Source organism: Microcebus murinus, chromosome 20 (genome assembly GCF_040939455.1).
Source record: "Microcebus murinus isolate Inina chromosome 20, M.murinus_Inina_mat1.0, whole genome shotgun sequence".
NCBI classification, from domain to species: Eukaryota; Metazoa; Chordata; class Mammalia; order Primates; family Cheirogaleidae; genus Microcebus; species Microcebus murinus.
The window spans coordinates 33,214,956-33,230,302 of record NC_134123.1 but is presented as its reverse complement, the minus strand read 5'-3'; the positions used below and the strand labels follow the sequence as shown (position 1 = coordinate 33,230,302).

At 61.2% G+C, this 15,347-nt stretch overlaps 1 protein-coding gene across 1 annotated transcript in view; it reads left to right on the top strand.

Moving 5' to 3' along the window:
- Positions 1-14,215, top strand: part of C20H16orf74 (chromosome 20 C16orf74 homolog) — a 31,495-nt gene extending 17,280 nt beyond the window's left edge. The window contains exons 3-4 of the mRNA XM_075995840.1: positions 10,580-10,723; positions 13,676-14,215. Of these exons, the coding sequence (XP_075851955.1) occupies positions 10,580-10,723; positions 13,676-13,734 (203 nt within the window). The 3' untranslated portion in view covers positions 13,735-14,215. The remainder of the gene's footprint in view (positions 1-10,579; positions 10,724-13,675) is intronic.
- The last annotated feature ends 1,132 nt before the right edge of the window (positions 14,216-15,347 follow it).

The following is a 15,347-nucleotide window of genomic DNA, read 5'->3' as shown; positions in this document are numbered from 1 at the left end:
GAAAGAAATTAATTGGCCAACTAATATATATAGAAAAAATTATCCGGGCATGGTGGCGCATGCCTGTAGTCCCAGCTACTGGGGAGGCTGAGGCAGGAGGATCGCTTGAGCCCAGGAGTCTGAGGTTGCTGTGAGCTAGGCTGACGCCGCGGCACTCACTCTAACCTGGGCAATGGAGTGAGACTCTGTCTCAAAAAGAAAAAAAAAAAAAACGTGGGTGACCGGCCTGCGCACCCCCCACCACGAGTAGAGTTGCCAGATTTAGCAGAAAATAGACATACAGCAGGATGCCCGGTTATATCCGAACTGCAGATAAACAGGGAATGTTGTCTAGCGCAAGTATGTCCCAAATGTTGCATGGGGCATACTGACACTAAAACCTATTGGTTTAACTGAGGTTCAGATGAGACCGCATGGCCCTATTCTTTATCTGGCAGACCGGGGACAGGGGGCGCCTCAGTGCCCAGGTCAGCCCCCGCTGCGGAGCAGGACCCGGCCACGCCTGGGCAGTGGGCAGCCGGGCCTCGCCGCACACATCCGGCATCTCCACGGGCCGGGCTAGAGTGAGTGCCGTGGTGTCAGCCTCGCTCACAGCAACCTCCAACTCCTGGGCTCAAGCGATCCTCCTGCCTCAGCCTCCCGAGTAGCTGGGACTACAGGCACGCCCCACCATGCCCGGCTAGTATTTTTCTGTTTTTAGTTGTTTGGCTAATTTCTTTCTATTTTTAGTAGTGACGGGGTCTCGCTCTTGCTCAGGCTGGTCTCGAACTCCTGAGCTCAAGCAATCCTCCCGCTTCGGCTTCCTAGAGTGCTGGGATTACAGGCGTGAGCCACGGCGCCCGGCCTTTGCTTGCTTTCCTGGACTTCTGCTTTCACAGCCATCCTCTGCAGGGCGCCTGCCCTTGTGTCCATTTTAGGGATGTGTAGACTGAGGGTCGGGGAGGGGCCACTGCCAAGAGGCAATGGGACCAGGGCTGGACCCAGCCTTCCCAGCCCGAAGGGAAGGAAGGGTTCCTTCCCTTCCTTGGGGGCTGCACCCATGCCCTGGTGGCCTCCCCAGAGGGGGCTGGAGCCGCGGTGAGAAGGGCCCTGTTCTGGGCCTGGGGAGGGCTGGCCGGGAGGAGGGAGGGAGGACCGGCAGCCCGGCGGGCAGAGCGGGGCTGGGCACCTTCGCCCCACCTTGCGGGGCCGGGGCGTCCTCTCAGACTCTCCCTCCAGCGGCTCATCCGTGACGCAAGCCGGGGCTTTTTCCTTAATTAAAAAGAGATTTAAAACGTCCACTGCCGTCTCTATTGGGCCCCTGGCTGCCTTGAAAAGGTAAAACCGCCAGAGCTGCCCCGGCCTCATCCGTAATAACACTCGGCTTTCCCCGTAATTGGAATTAAAAAAAAAAAAAAAAGACTAAATGCATCTGGAGCCCGCTGAGACATTTGTCAGTTTGTGTTCTGAAAGACCTGCACTCAATCTGGATGCCTGGTCATGGCTGAGGGATTAGCGCCGGCACCGCTCGGCCCCCTTGTTCCTGCCCCAGGGCCTTTGCACCTGCCAAGGCTGCCCCCCGCGCCCTGTCCTCCATCCCTCCCGCCTCTCTGGGAAGCCTCTTCCAACCCCCGCAGCTCCCCTAAGTCCTGCTTCTCCCTCCCGGGGTCGGGCTCACCGCCCCCCCTGGTCCCTCCTTTACCCGGCCCAGCCTCTAGGAGCTGGAAGGCACAAATCCTGTGCGACCCGAGAGCAAGGTCCCTGACTCCTCTGAGCCTCAGTGAGCCTGTCTGGGAGATGGGGTTCTGCCTCCCCGGGAGGGAGGACCTGCTGAGGAGCTCCCCTGGGGTGCTCACGCAGCCCAGCCTCCCGGGAGCACTGTCCTGGACGCTCAGCCTCGTGGGCCCCTCCCAGTGATGGCTTGAATCCCTGGGGACCGTCCCTGTTTTTCTCCACCTGACCTTGAAACCTCTGGGGCCCCATGGCAGCCAGGGAGCTGGAGAAAGCCACATGTAGCGGTAGGCAGAGGATGTTACTCATAGCTCACCCGGAGCGGTGCGTGGCACATAGCAGGTGCACAGTAAGTGCCTGTCGACTGAGCACCTGCCCTGCCCAGGCTCGGGGCTGCAGAGGAGGGTGAGGTCGTCTGACCCTGCAGGTGAGAAGGCCTGAGAGAGGCGAAGCCACGGCAGGCAGCAGCACGGAGGGCCACACTCAGGTTCCCTCCTTCTCAGCCCCTGGCCCTTCCGACGCTGCAGAGAGAAGTGTCCCCGAGTGTTGGGTTGGAACCAGGAACATTTTGCTTAGCGGCCACTCCAGCTTCGCAACCGCAAGGGGCATACAGGGCCCCCCGCTTGTGCTCTGGGCGACTCGTAACAGCAGCTGCGTCGCTCAGTTAGGTGCTCAGGGTTGGCGGAATGGATGAGTCAGCGCTAAGATTAAAACCTCATGGTGCGGGCCGGGCGCGGTGGCTCACGCCTGTAATCCCAGCACTCGGGGAGGCTGAGGCGGGAGGATTGCTCGAGGTCAGGAGTTCCAAACCAGCTCTGAGCAAGAGCAAGACCCCGTCTGTACTATAAATAGAAAGAAATTAATTGGCCAACTAATATATAAAGAAAAAATTAGCTGGGCCTGGTGGCGCATGCCTGTAGTCCCAGCTACTCGGGAGGCTGAGGCAGGAGGATCGCCTGAGCCCAGGAGCTTGAGGTAGCTGTGAGCTAGGCTGACGCCACGGCACTCACTCTAGCCTGGGCAACAAAGCAAGACTCTGTCTCAAGAAACAACAACAAAAAAAATCTCATGGTGTGGGCCAGGCACGGTGGCTCACGCCTGTAATCCTAGCACTCTGGGAGGCCAAGGCCGGAGGATTGCTTGAAGTCAGGAGTTTGAAAACAGCCCGAGCAAGGGCGAGACCCCATCTCTACTATAAATAGAAAAAATTTAATTGGCCAACTAATATATATATAAAAAATTAGCCGGGCATGGCGGCGCATGCCTGTAGTCCCAGCTACTCAGGAGGCTGAGGCAGGAGGATCGCTTGAACCCAGGAGTTTGAGGTTGCTGTGAGCTGGGCTAATGCCAGGGCACTCACTCTAGCCTGGGCAACAAAGCGAGACTCTGTCTCAAAAATAAAATAAAACAAAATAAAATCTCATGGTGCAGGCCGGGTGTGGTGGCTCACGCCTGTAATCCCAGCACTCTGGGAGGCTGAGACGTGAGGCTTGCTTGAGGTCAGGAGTTTGAGACCAGCCTGAACAAGAGTGAGACCCCGTCTCTACTAAAAATAGTAATAATTAGCCGGGCGTGGTGGCGCATGCCTGTAGTCCCAGCTAACTGGAAGGCCGAGGCAGGAGGATCCCTTGAGCCCAGGAGTCGGAGGTTGCTGTGAGCGAGGCTGACGCCACGGCACTCTAGCCCGGGCAACAGAGTGAGACTCTGTCTAAAAAAAAAAGAAAACCAGAAAAATCTCATGGTGTTAGCGACAGCTTGTGTGTGTGAAGCGTGCACTGCAGGGCCAGCTCTGGGGTTTTTCATCTGCAACATGCATGTGACCGTCGCACCTGCCTCGGACGGCGTGAGGACCCAAGCGTGGTGTTAGCCTCCGTCCCCCTCGCACCCGGCACTGTGATCTCCCCCGTTCTGTGGGTGAGGGAGCAGAGGCTCAGAGAGGCGGAGCCACCGCCCAGGTGTCCCTCCAGGCGCCTGCTGTGTGCGTGACGGTGCCTTGGGGCAGAGGGACGTGGTCTCAGGTGGGGCCTCCCAGTGGACACCAGGGTTTTTTTTAAATCTTAATTTGTATTTACTTTTTTATTTTTACTTTTTAGACATAGGGTCTTGCTCTGCACCTTGCCACCGCACCTGGATAAATTAAAAAAAAATTTTTTTTGTGTAGAGTCGAGGTCTCACTAGGTTGCCCAGGCTGGTGTCCAACCCCTGGCCTGGAGCGATCCTCCTGCCCCGGCCTCCCAAAGTCAGAGTGCTGGGATTACCTATGACATGAGCCACCGCGCCTGGCCTCAGGGGCGCTGTTTTTAAAAAGAACCACGAGAGGGCGCCCTTGAGCCGTGATGCCTGCAGAGTCCTTGCTCCGGGCTGCGGCCGAGGCCTCTGGGTGGTGTGGGGGCCAGGGACAGCTGGCGCAGGGAATGGCATCCCGTGCCGGGGCACCTGGGCGTCCTGGGCAGAGCCTGGATGTGGGCATGGGCTCACCCAGCTCAGGGCTTTTGGAAGGCGAGACGTAGGGGCTGATGCCCGCAGGGGCGAGGGGCGGTCGGGCTCCATGCCTGAGCGCGTCACCTCCCTTCTCCAAGCCTTGGTTTGCTCATCTGTAGAATGGGTGTGATCCCCGTGTTCTCCCTGCGGGCTGGCGTGAGGGTGCGTGCAGGGGCGAGAGCAGGGCTCAGCTCAGAGCCTGGCCCAGGATGCTTAGGAATGGGGGGGTGGTGTCTGTTCCCCCCCAGCTCGGGTCCCCGGCCCACTGGCTCCTCGTGGGTCACTTCCTACCCCTGGCGTTTCGTTCCTACAAGGTTGGTGTCCGTACATTTTTACAGCCGGGGAAACTGAGGCTCAGAGGGTAAAGCCGCTGTTCCCACGCCGCCCTCACCCCGGGGTTCCCAGGCCTGGCTGTCAGAGTCACCTGGGAGTTTCCTGAGATCCTGGTGCCCCTCCCATAGCGGTGACTCAGGTCCAGGCCTGGCGGCCCGCAGCACCAGGGTGTGCTGCCCCCCCCCATCCCTGCCTAGGTCCCTGGGCCCTGGGCCCCGTTCCCTGCCCCATCCCTCCCTGGGGCCCAGCCCCCTGGAATCCCAGACAAGCCTTTCCCCTCAGGAAATAGGCTTTTAATAGCCCGAGGCGGGCACGTAATTAACAAATAACCGTTCTGGCCTTAGCACAAATGAGCTCCTTGTCTGGGGCAGGGCTGGCATTTGTTTTTTAATCCCCAAAGTCGGCTTTATCCTCCTGAGAGGTTTTCCCTCCCGCCCAGCCATCTCTGCCCCTGAGGCCTGGCAGCCCTGGGATCTGAGAGGGGCTGGGGTCCTCCCTCCCCATCCCCCTCCCTCCTTCCCCTCCCCTCCTCCCTTTCCCTCTCCCTCTCCTTCCCAACTCCCCCTCCTCCCTCCTCCCTCCCCTCCTTCTTTCCTCCTCCCTCCCCCTCTTCTCCTTCCCTCCTCCCCTTCTTCTACCTTTCCCTCCCCCTCTCCTTCCCTCCTACCTTTCCTTCCCCCCTCCTTCCCTCCTCCCCCTCCTCCCTCTCCTCCTTCCCTCTTCCCCTCCTCCCTCCCCTCCTTCTTCCCTCATCCCCCTCCTCCCTCCCCTCTTCTTCCCTCCTCCCCTCCTCCCTCCCCTCTTCTTCCCTCCTCCCCCTCTTCTTCCCTGCTCCCCCTCCTCCCTCCCCTCTTCTTCCCTCCTCCTCTCCTTCCTCCCCTCTTCTTCCCTCCTCCCTCTCCTCTTCTTCCCTCCTCCCCCTCCTCCCTCCCCTCTTCTTCCCTCCTCCTCTCCTCCCTCCCCTCTTCTTCCCTCCTCCCTCCCCTCTTTTTCCCTCCTCCCCCTCCTCCCTCCCCTCTTCTTCCCTCCTCCCTTCCTCCCTCCCCTCTTCTTCCCTCCTCCCCCTCCTCCCTCCCCTCTTCTTCCCTCCTCCCCTCCTCCCCCCTCCTTCCTCCCTCCTCCCCTCCTCCCTCCCCTCTTCTTCCCTCCTCCCCTCCTCCCTCCCCTCCTTCTTCCCTCCTCCCCCTCCTCCCTCCTCCCCTCCTCTCCCTCCCCGTCCCTGCCTGCAGCCTCTCTCCAGGGCTCACAGAGGACCTGAGGCTTTCAGACTGAGATTGTGGGCTTTGTCCTCAAGCCCCAGACTAGGCTAAAATGCAAATGCCCGAGGTTTTATTTTAGAATCTTGGACTATTCCCTGAGGAAGGGGCTTTGGAGACTGAGCGGGGAGGCTCCTCCCTGGGACGGACTGTCCCAGCCCTTTGTTGCAGGGCCCCGGGGAGCTAGCTGCTCTGTATGGAGGATAATAGAGACCGTGAGCGGGGACAGAGCCCTGGGCCGGCTGGGGGCCCAGCGCTTCCTGTGAGTCCATTCATCGCGCATGGGAGGGGCCGCCACTACCCACCTGCAGCCAGGGGTTCGGATTTGGGTTTGTTTCGGGGATTGACAAGCCTCGGGCTCTTGAGGTTCTGTTACTGCCAGCTAGGACACCAGGCATGTCCCGCATCCAAACTGCCTGCCCTTCCCGGGTGGTACAGAGCAGGGACTGCTCTGCAAACCACAGCCCCTAGGCCCAAGCCTGCCCGCTGCTTGTTTTCATAAATAAAGCTTTATTGGGACAAAGCCACGGCCACTCATCTCCATATCGCCTGTGGCCGCCTTCATGCCTCAGGAGCAAAGCCGCGCATGTGGCTGGGACGGACCCACAAAGTTGAAAGTATTCGCTGTCTGGCCCCTTTCAGAAAAACTGCCGGCTCTGTCATGCGGGAGTTTGGTTGCGGGAGGTGCTGGCTCTTGAAGGCTGCCAGACCCGGGCGTGGGTTCGGGTCCTGGATCTGCCACCCACCAGCTGTTCAGTCCTGTGCCAGTTGTTACTCTCTCGGGTCCTCAGTTTCCACCTCTGGGAGGCGGGCCTGACAACGCTGACACAGGCTGGCAGTGAGGAGTAGGGGGGGTGCTCGGCGGGCCCCCGCCCACGTGGGTCCCTTTACAAGTGGCAGCAGGAGGGCCCTCCCCACGCGGCTTCCTGTGGTCTGTTCCTCATGGTGGGCTGCAGCATGAGATTGCAGCAGAAACGTTCTGTTCTTTATTTTATTTTTTTGAGACAGAGTCTCACTCTTTCACCCAGCTAGAGTTCCGTGGCGTCAGCCTAGCTCACAGCAACCTCAAACTCCTGGGCTCAAGCGATCCTCCTGCCTCAGCCTCTGGAATTGCTGGGACTCCAGGCATGCGCCACCATGCCCGGCTAATTTTTTCTATATATTTTTAGCTATCCAGATAATTTTTTCTATTTTTAGTAGAGATGGGGGTCTCGATCTCGCTCCTGACCTTGAGTGATCCTCCCACCTCGGCCTCCCAGAGTGCTGGGATGACAGGCGTGAGCCACCGCGCCCGGCCACCTTCTGTTCTTTAAGGAAGGCCTAGATATCACCGCTTTAAATCCGGTTCTGAGAGGCCTGGGTGGTGCTCCCAGGGGGGTGGGGGGGCTTGTAGTCCCACAGAGGGGAGGTGCACGTGTCAAATTCCTGGGCCCCAGTGCCTCAGACTGTGACCTTACTGGGAACAGGGTCTTTGCAGACGTGGTTAATTAAGACGAGGTTTTATAGCTATCCCTGGCTCAAGCCATGCGTCAAAAACATCTGTACCCCTTAATAGTTTGAATTTTAAAAAACTTAAGATGAGGTCGTAGGGTGGGGCCCTAATCCAGTGCGACTGGGGTCCGTGTATAAAGGAGAAATGTGGACACAGACACGCAGGCGGGGAAGATGCCACGTGGGGATAGGAGGCAGAGATCGGGGTGCCGTTTCTGCAGTCTTGGGGGTACCAATGGTTGCCAGCAAACCGCCAGGAGCTGGGGAAAGGCCTGGAGCAGGTTCGCCCTCCCGGCCTCAGGAGGGGCCAAGCCTCTGGCACCTTCTTCCCGGACTCTAGCCCCTAGATCTGTGGGACGATGAATTGTCGCTGTTTAAGCCACCCGGCTTGTGACGCTTTGTTGCGGCAGCCGCAGGAGGCGAACGCACTGTGGGATCGGGCTGCAGGCTGCAGTCTCCCTGGGCGCGCACCAGAGCCCCCGCCACGAATCATGTGTTTGGACATCCGGCGTGACCCCGGCCCCCCAGGCAGGGAAGGACCGTGCATAGTCAGGCAGCATAGTCCAAGGGCTTGGAGAGCGCCCCCCGGGAACCAAGGACAGAGAGACCAGACCTCTTCTGGGGCAAGGTTTTTTTTTGGTTCTTTTGGTTTTTTTTATTTTTTTTATTTCAGCATATTATGGGGGTACAAGTTTTAAGGTTTCAAAAAATGCCCTTGCCCCCCTCCCCCCACAAGTCTGAGCTTCAGGCGTGACCATCCCCCAGACGGTGCCCGTCTCGCTCATTATGTGTGTATATACCCGCCCCCCTCCCCCCTCCCCCCCGCCCAATACCCGATTAATGTAGTTCCTATGTGTCCACTTAGGTGCTGCTCAGTTAATACCAGTTTGCTGGTGAGTATATGTGGCGCTTGTTTTTCCATTCTTGGGAGACTTCACTTAGTAGAATGGGTTCCAGCTCTATCCAGGAAAATGCAAGAGGTGCTAGACCACCGTTGTTTCTTAGAGCTGGATAGTGCTCCGTGGTATACATGTGCCACATTTTATTAATCCACTCATGGATCGATGGGCACTGGGCGTCTACCCAAAAGATCCGGTGACACTCTACAAAAAAATAGACACCCGCACTCGAATGTTTATAGCGGCACGGTTCATAATTGCACGTGACCCGTGGAAGGTCACACTCTTTACTGCACAACGGCCCAGAGAGGTGGTGTGACCCGCTCAGGGTCAGGCAGCTGGCGGCCTCCCGCCCAAAGCCAGTGCTCTCGCCACTGTGCCTGCTGCCTTCGGCTTTTCCGGCACGGCCTTGGGTCCCGCCGCAGAGGGACCAAGAATCTGTCCGGAATTGCAGGACTCGGGTTGTTGGAGGCGAGCGTGTTTTTGTGGCTGGATGCAAACTGCCCTTGGCGGTCAAGGTGCGCGCTGCCCCTCAGAGGAACACCTTAGGTGGTCACCCCTTAGGTGACCGAGGGTCCACCTGGGAATCGCACCCTGTGATTTCTGACAGCCAGGTGTGGGAGGCCCACCGGCCGTGCACCTGCTGTCCCTTCCTCCCAGGGTCCGGGGAGGAGCTTTGCTGCCTCCGTCGGTTACCTGGTGCCACAGGACAAAGCACTCAACACTTAGTGGCCTCAGCAACAGATCTTTATTCTTTCGGGGGTTTCCGCAGGTCAGGAACGGTGGCTCAGCTGGGCGGTTCTGGCCCAGGGTCAGCCACGAGGTTACGGTCAAGGTGGCAGCCCGGGCCGCAGTCTCCTCTGGCAGCTGGCCTGGGGCTGGAGGGTCCACGGCCAAGACAGCTGTTGTCTGGAGGCCTCAGTTCCTCACCACGTGGCATCTCCACGGGCGGCTCGAGCATCCTCGGAGCGTGGCAGGCGGCTTCCGCCACGGCTAGGGGTCCGCGAGAGAGCGAGGAGGAATCTGCAGTGTGTTTTAGGGCCTCACTTTGTTTGTTTATTTATTTATTTTTATTTTTTTTGAGACAGAGTCTTGCTTAATTGCCCGGGCTAGAGTGAGTGCCGTGGCGTCAGCCTCGCTCACAGCAACCTCAGACTCCTGGGCTCAAGCGATCCTCCTGCCTCAGCCTCCCCAGTAGCTGGGACTACAGGCATGCGCCACCATGCCCGGCTAATTTTTTCTATATATATCAGATGGCCAATTAATTTCTTTCTATTTATAGTAGAGACGGGGTCTCGCTCTTGCTCAGGCTGGTTTTGAACTCCTGACCTCGAGCGATCCGCCCGCCTCGGCCTCCCACAGTGCTAGGATGACAGGCGTGAGCCCCCGCGCCCGGCCTAGGGCCTCACTTTGGAAGTCGCACACCGTCACTTCTGTCCTGTTCTGTCCACTAGAAGCGGGTCGGGTGGCCCGCCCACACAGACGGGCTTAGACGCTGGTGGGAGTGTTTTAGAGCCGCCACACGGACCCTCCGGGGATCGCCTAGGAGCGTGACCTGGCGGTGGCCACCGTGGGGCTGAGGGCAGCAGGGAAAATGACCCCCACCACTCCGCTCCTCCCGCTGGCCGGGGGCTCTGCTGCAGGAGCCAGCGTGATCCCCGCCGGGCACCGAGCGGGGGAGAGAAGCAGCGGGGCGCAGAGAGACGGGGCTTTTAACACGCAGCATGACGGTGCCGGAAGCCTTTTTTGTTTCGCTTAAGATTGGAAGCGCCCCTGACTCCTCTGTCCCGGGCTCGAGGGAGACCCAGACGCGTGGGGTGGCGGCCGCCCTCCGGGTGCTCGGGGCACAGGGGGACAGAGACGAGGGCTAGTGGCGTGAGCACAGGTGGGCAGAGTGATCAGATCTGTCGGGACCTCTGGAAGAGCCTGGCGTGCTGGGTTTCGGAAGGATGAGTAGGAGCCCGTTACCTTGGCCGAGGAGGAAAGCGCATCCCAGGCTGGCGACCGCCCAGTGAATTTGGGGAGCTGTGAGCGGTTTGGGGGGCGGGAGGTGGCGGCTGGGAAGGGGGCTGCAGGGAGGCGGGGCCCGGGTGCGGCGGCGGCTGAGCGCCAGACCAAGGGGCGACCGGCCAGCCCGCGGTCAGCGTGTCCCCAGGTACGTTCACGGTTGTGGTCCTGTGAGATGTTCACGGCAGCGGGCCGGTCGTTTCACTTCCCTGAGCCTCAGTTTCCTCACCTGCGAAGCGGGGGCGGCCGTGGCCGCTCTGCCGAGGGTCCCCGGGACTCGCCGTGGCGGGGAGGGGCGGGGGCAGGGGCGGCCCGTGGCGGCCGGTCCCCCCAGCGGCCACTGATGCCTGTCTCTCTGTCGTGTGTGTACGTGTGTGTGTGTCCCACGGCCTGCCCGCTCAGGCCTAAAAATGTGTGTCAGCAGCGGCAGCGGCAGCCACGACGAGGCCCCCGTGCTGAGCGGCAAGCACCTGGACGTGCCCGACATCATCATCACGCCCCCGACCCCCACGGGCATGATGCTGCCCAGGGACTTGAGGCAGACAGGTGAGGCCGCCCTGCCTCCGTGGCCGGGCCGGGCCGGGCTGGGCCGGGTCTGGGGCGGGTGGAGGGCCCCTTCTCTGTCCCCGCCGCCCCCACCCCCGGCCTTATCGAGAATCCAAGGTCAGGCCTGCGTCCTCGCCACGCGGGCCCCGGCCGTGGCACCAGGCCCGGGGGAGGTGGCCCGAGCGAGCGGTAATGAGCAGGCAGCCCCCGGGGACGGGTGATGGATGGGGCTGCGCCGGCCCGCCACTCGCGTCCCCGGCCGGCCAGGTGCGAGATGGATGGGCCGTCCCCCGCCGGCCCGGGGACGTGCTCCATCTTGCTGGCCGCGGCTGGACAGGACGGACTCGGGAGCAGCCCGTGCCCCGGGCGGAGGGGAGGGGCCCAAACCGGCGCCCGGCTGCCCCTCCGCGGGCAGCGTGCCGTGTTCCCCCGAAAACAAGACGGCGTCTTGCATTTGTTTTTCCTCAAGAAGACACCCCAGGGCTTATTTTCAGGGGACGCGTTATTGTTTTTAAGTACGGGACAACCATCTGCATTTATCCAAATATACTTAAGTCGTCTTCTTCTGGAACATCATCCTCACTCTCCAGACCCCGAATCCCATCCTGAATGTCTTGGGACTCTATTTCCTCTAGAACCATCGGCCCCGATCTCTCATGTGGAGCCATAGCGCTCTCACGGGGCGGATGAGAAGGGCTGCTCGCCTTCTTTCCCGCTCCTAGACGACACGCACGGGTGGTGCAGACGCGCTGCGCAGCCACGCCCGTCACTAGGTCTATTTTCGAGGTGGGGCTTCTATTGCGCAAATGCTTAGAAACCCTGCCAGGGTTTATTTGTGGGTAGGTCTGATTTTCGGGGAGACACAGCAGCAGCCGTGGCGAGCTCCGCTCGCTTCCTGACTGCCCAGGGGCTCCTGAGGCCAGGCCCGCCGCTGGGAACGGTGACGGTGGCGGCGATGACCGTGACAGGTGGGACGTACTGAGCGTGTTGGGCGGTCTTCTCGTCCAGTCCCCCACGGTGACTCTGCGTGAGGTGCACGCTCTGTCCCATTTATAGATGGACACACTGAGGTTCAGAGAGGTGGAGACGCCTGCCGCAGGACGGCTGGCACCACGTGGCAGAGTAGGGAGTCAGACCCAGGCCGGACGCCCTCCCGGCGGGTGAGGACACTCGTCCGATCCGCCCTTGTGACACATGGGTCCCGCCGGGCCGTGTGTGTGTGGGGGGGTGCCCGGCGCTGACGAGCTGGAGTGGGGCGCGTGGAAGGCGCGGTCTGGGAGGGGGGCTTCAGTAGACTGTTCTAGATGTCCTCAGCGTGGGTCTCAGCTTGCCCAACAGAGCCAGTGACCGAGAGGAAGCCACTGGGCCCCGCCGGGTCGGGCCGTGCTCGGTACCGGCTGCGGCAGGGCACGTCCCTCCGTGCCCTTCCCTGGTGCCTGGCGCCAGGCTAAATGCTTTTCACGAAGGCCGTTCAGTTCCCACCCCACCCTGTGAGCTGGGGGAACGTCCTCACTCTGCTTCAGAGGTGCGAGGGCTCAGGGTCACCTCCTCCCGTCCCCAGCGGTGTCTCGGGGTGGCGGCCAGAGGCCCAGGTGTCCGGCTCTGCCGCCGCGGTCCCCTCCCTCCGTCCTCTGTGACGCGGGGCCCGCTGTGAGCCCTGGGGACGGCGAGGCTGCCCTGGGAGGCCCGCGGGCCGAGCCGTCCGGCCAGAGGCCCCGAGACCCCCAGGGAGGGTCCCGGACCTGCAAAGGCTCCCTTGCATCGGAAGCAGCTCTGGGCGCGGGTCTGCCTGCAGGGACGGCGTGGGTGTCCCCGCTCCACTGTGCCCTTGTCACCTGTCCCTCCACTCTTCCCTGGAGCAGGGAGGCACGGGAGAGGACGCCCCGGCCTTGGAGCCAGAAACCCCCGACTCTGGGCCTCTGTGTGACTGTGAGTGCAGGAGGCAGCGCCCCACCCCCACCAGCCCCCAGCCTCAGTTTCCTCGTCTGTAACAGGGAGATGATGGTGCTTCCGGGAGTCGAGCAAAGACAGGGGCGAGCCGCAGTGCCTCGGTGGTGGCCGTGTAGTTGGCACCAGTGACACTGGTAGTTAGTTAAGCAAGAGAATAGGTCACCGGACCTGGTTAGCACTCGGAACGCTCACCCGACACCCAGGGCTGCTCTGTTTGGGTTGAGAGAGTGGGGAGAGCCCGGCTCTCTGCCTGGCCTGCAGGGACCCCGCCCCCTGGGGGACTTGGAGCAGGTCTCCCCCGACCCCCGGGGGACTTGGAGCAGGTCTCCGCTGTCCCCCTCCCCGGGGCACTTGGAGCAGGTCTCCCCCCACCATCCCCCGGGGCACTTGGAGCAGGTCTCCCCTGACCCTCGGGGCACTTGGAGCAGGTCTCCCCTGACCCTCGGGGCACTTGGAGCAGGTCTCCCCTGACCCTCGGGGCACTTGGAGCAGGTCTCCCCTGACCCTCTGGGGACTTGGAGCAGGTCTCCCCTGACCCTCTGGGGCACTTGGAGCAGGTCTCTGCTGCCCCCCCCCCGGGCACTTGGAGCAGGTCTCCCCCCACCATCCCCCGGGGCACTTGGAGCAGGTCTCCCCCGACCCCCAGGGGACTTGGAGCAGGTCTCCCCTGACCCTCTGGGGCACTTGGAGCAGGTCTCCCCGCCCCCCCTCCTCTGTGGGACCACGGTGGGTGCTCTGATCCCCTCCTCTTCCCTGAAGTGGCTGAGCCAGGGGGCAGCGGGACCCGGTGGGTGCTGTCGCAGCACCCCAGCCAGAGACTTCAGAGGACTGGGCATTGGGATGGGGGTGCCCGCAGACCCCCGAGAGACCCAGCCAGACCGGGGTCCCCTCTCAGCCTCCGGTGACGCCAGACACCAAGGGAGCCCCAGCCCCGAAGCTCCCAGGGAAAGGGGCCGGCTGGGCTGGGGAGGGACCCCACAGGCGTCAATTTTCTTTCCCTAGCCTGGCTGGACGAGTCGGGGTCCTGCACGGATGACGGAGAAACCGAGCCCGAAGCCTGAGAAGTCCCAGGGCGGGGATTTGCACGCGGCTCCCGCTCCAGTGCCCCTTGCCCAGGAGTCTGGGGACGTGCCTGGCTGCCTGGGGCAGGTGTGGACAGAACGGACGCTGGGTGAACCCGGCCCCCTGCAGGAGCGGTGCGGCAGGACCGGCGAGGAATCCGGCCCGCCCGCTTCCAGAACGTTGTCTCCCAGGCCCCGCGCAGCGGACCAGACCTCCGACCCCCTACAGAGGTCGCTCCTGCTGACCCCAGCGTGGCAACAGGTGGCGCCGTGGTGATGGCTGCCGGGCTCCCGGGGAGGGGCTCCCTCCTGGACAGATGTCCCCCCAGCGGACACAAGGCCCCAGGGTCAACACAGACGAGAACTTCTTGCGAGAGGAGTGGCCCCGTTTTCTACACGTTGTTTTACAGAGACTGGAACAGTCCAGAAAGTGATTTATAATTTCTGTTTTGCATTATAAATAAAGATCCTCCGTACCGAACATCCCGCTTCTTGGATTGGGAGGAGGAGACACGGAGCACACCCGGGTGGAGAGGTGGGTTTCGGCTTCCAGCGGCTTAGCACACTGGGGCCAGTCTGGCTGTGACGTGCCTTTGGGGGGTCTGAGCCGCTCAGGGTGGCCCAGGGCCCGGGCTCTGCGGTCCCCTGGACCTCGTCAGAGTCCCAGTTCCATCCCTACCAGCTGTGGGACCTGGCGACGCTGGTCCCTGGGATGGGAGGGCAACACTGCATCTGCTTTGTTCTGTTTTTTCCAAAGAACATCAAATTGTTGGTGTCCCCATCTTCCCGTGGACCACTCTGCCCTGGGCACTTGTGTGTGTATTCCTTTCCGGTGGCTTCTCCGGGGTGTCGCCGTCCCTCTTGGTTGGGCTCCCCCAGAAGCAGAGCCTGAGCGGAGGGTTCGGAGCAAGGAGTTGATTTGGGACGTGGTCCCGGGCTGCACAGTGGCGTGGTGGGAAGTGCCGTTCCGGGGTGTCCAAGACCACCCTCGGGTTTGATCATCCGCTAGGAGGACTCACAGGACGCAAAAAGGCCACTGCAGTCGCAGTCGAGGCTTAGTTGCAGCCCGCAGTTACGAGGTTAAGGGTCAAAGTCAGCAGGGGGGAGGGGGAACAAGAGAGAAGGTGTGAGCTTCTCCTGACAATGATGTGTGACAACACATGCTGAGTACAGCCAGCCCGGGAAGCTCCCCCAGCCTGGGTATGTAGAGTCTTTATTGGGGTGCAATCTTTGTATTTTTGAGACAGAGTCTCTGTCACCCAGGCTTAGAGTGCCGTGGTGTCAGCCTAGCTCACAGCAACCTCAGACTCCTGGGCTCAAGCGATCCTGCTGCCTCAGCCTTCCGAGTAGCTGGGACTACAAGTGTGCACCACCATGCCCTGCTCATTTTTTCTATGTATTTTTTAGTTGTCCAGCTAATTTCTTTGTATTTTTTTTTTTTTTAGTGGAGACGAGGTCTCACTCTTGCTCAGGCTGGTCTTGAACTCCTGAGCTCAAACAATCCACCCACCTCGGCCTCCCAGAGTGCCAGGATGACAGGCGTGAGCCAGCATGCCCAGCCTAGGGCTGCAGTCTCATGGGTGTGGCTGACACCGCTTTGGCCTCTGGCCCCG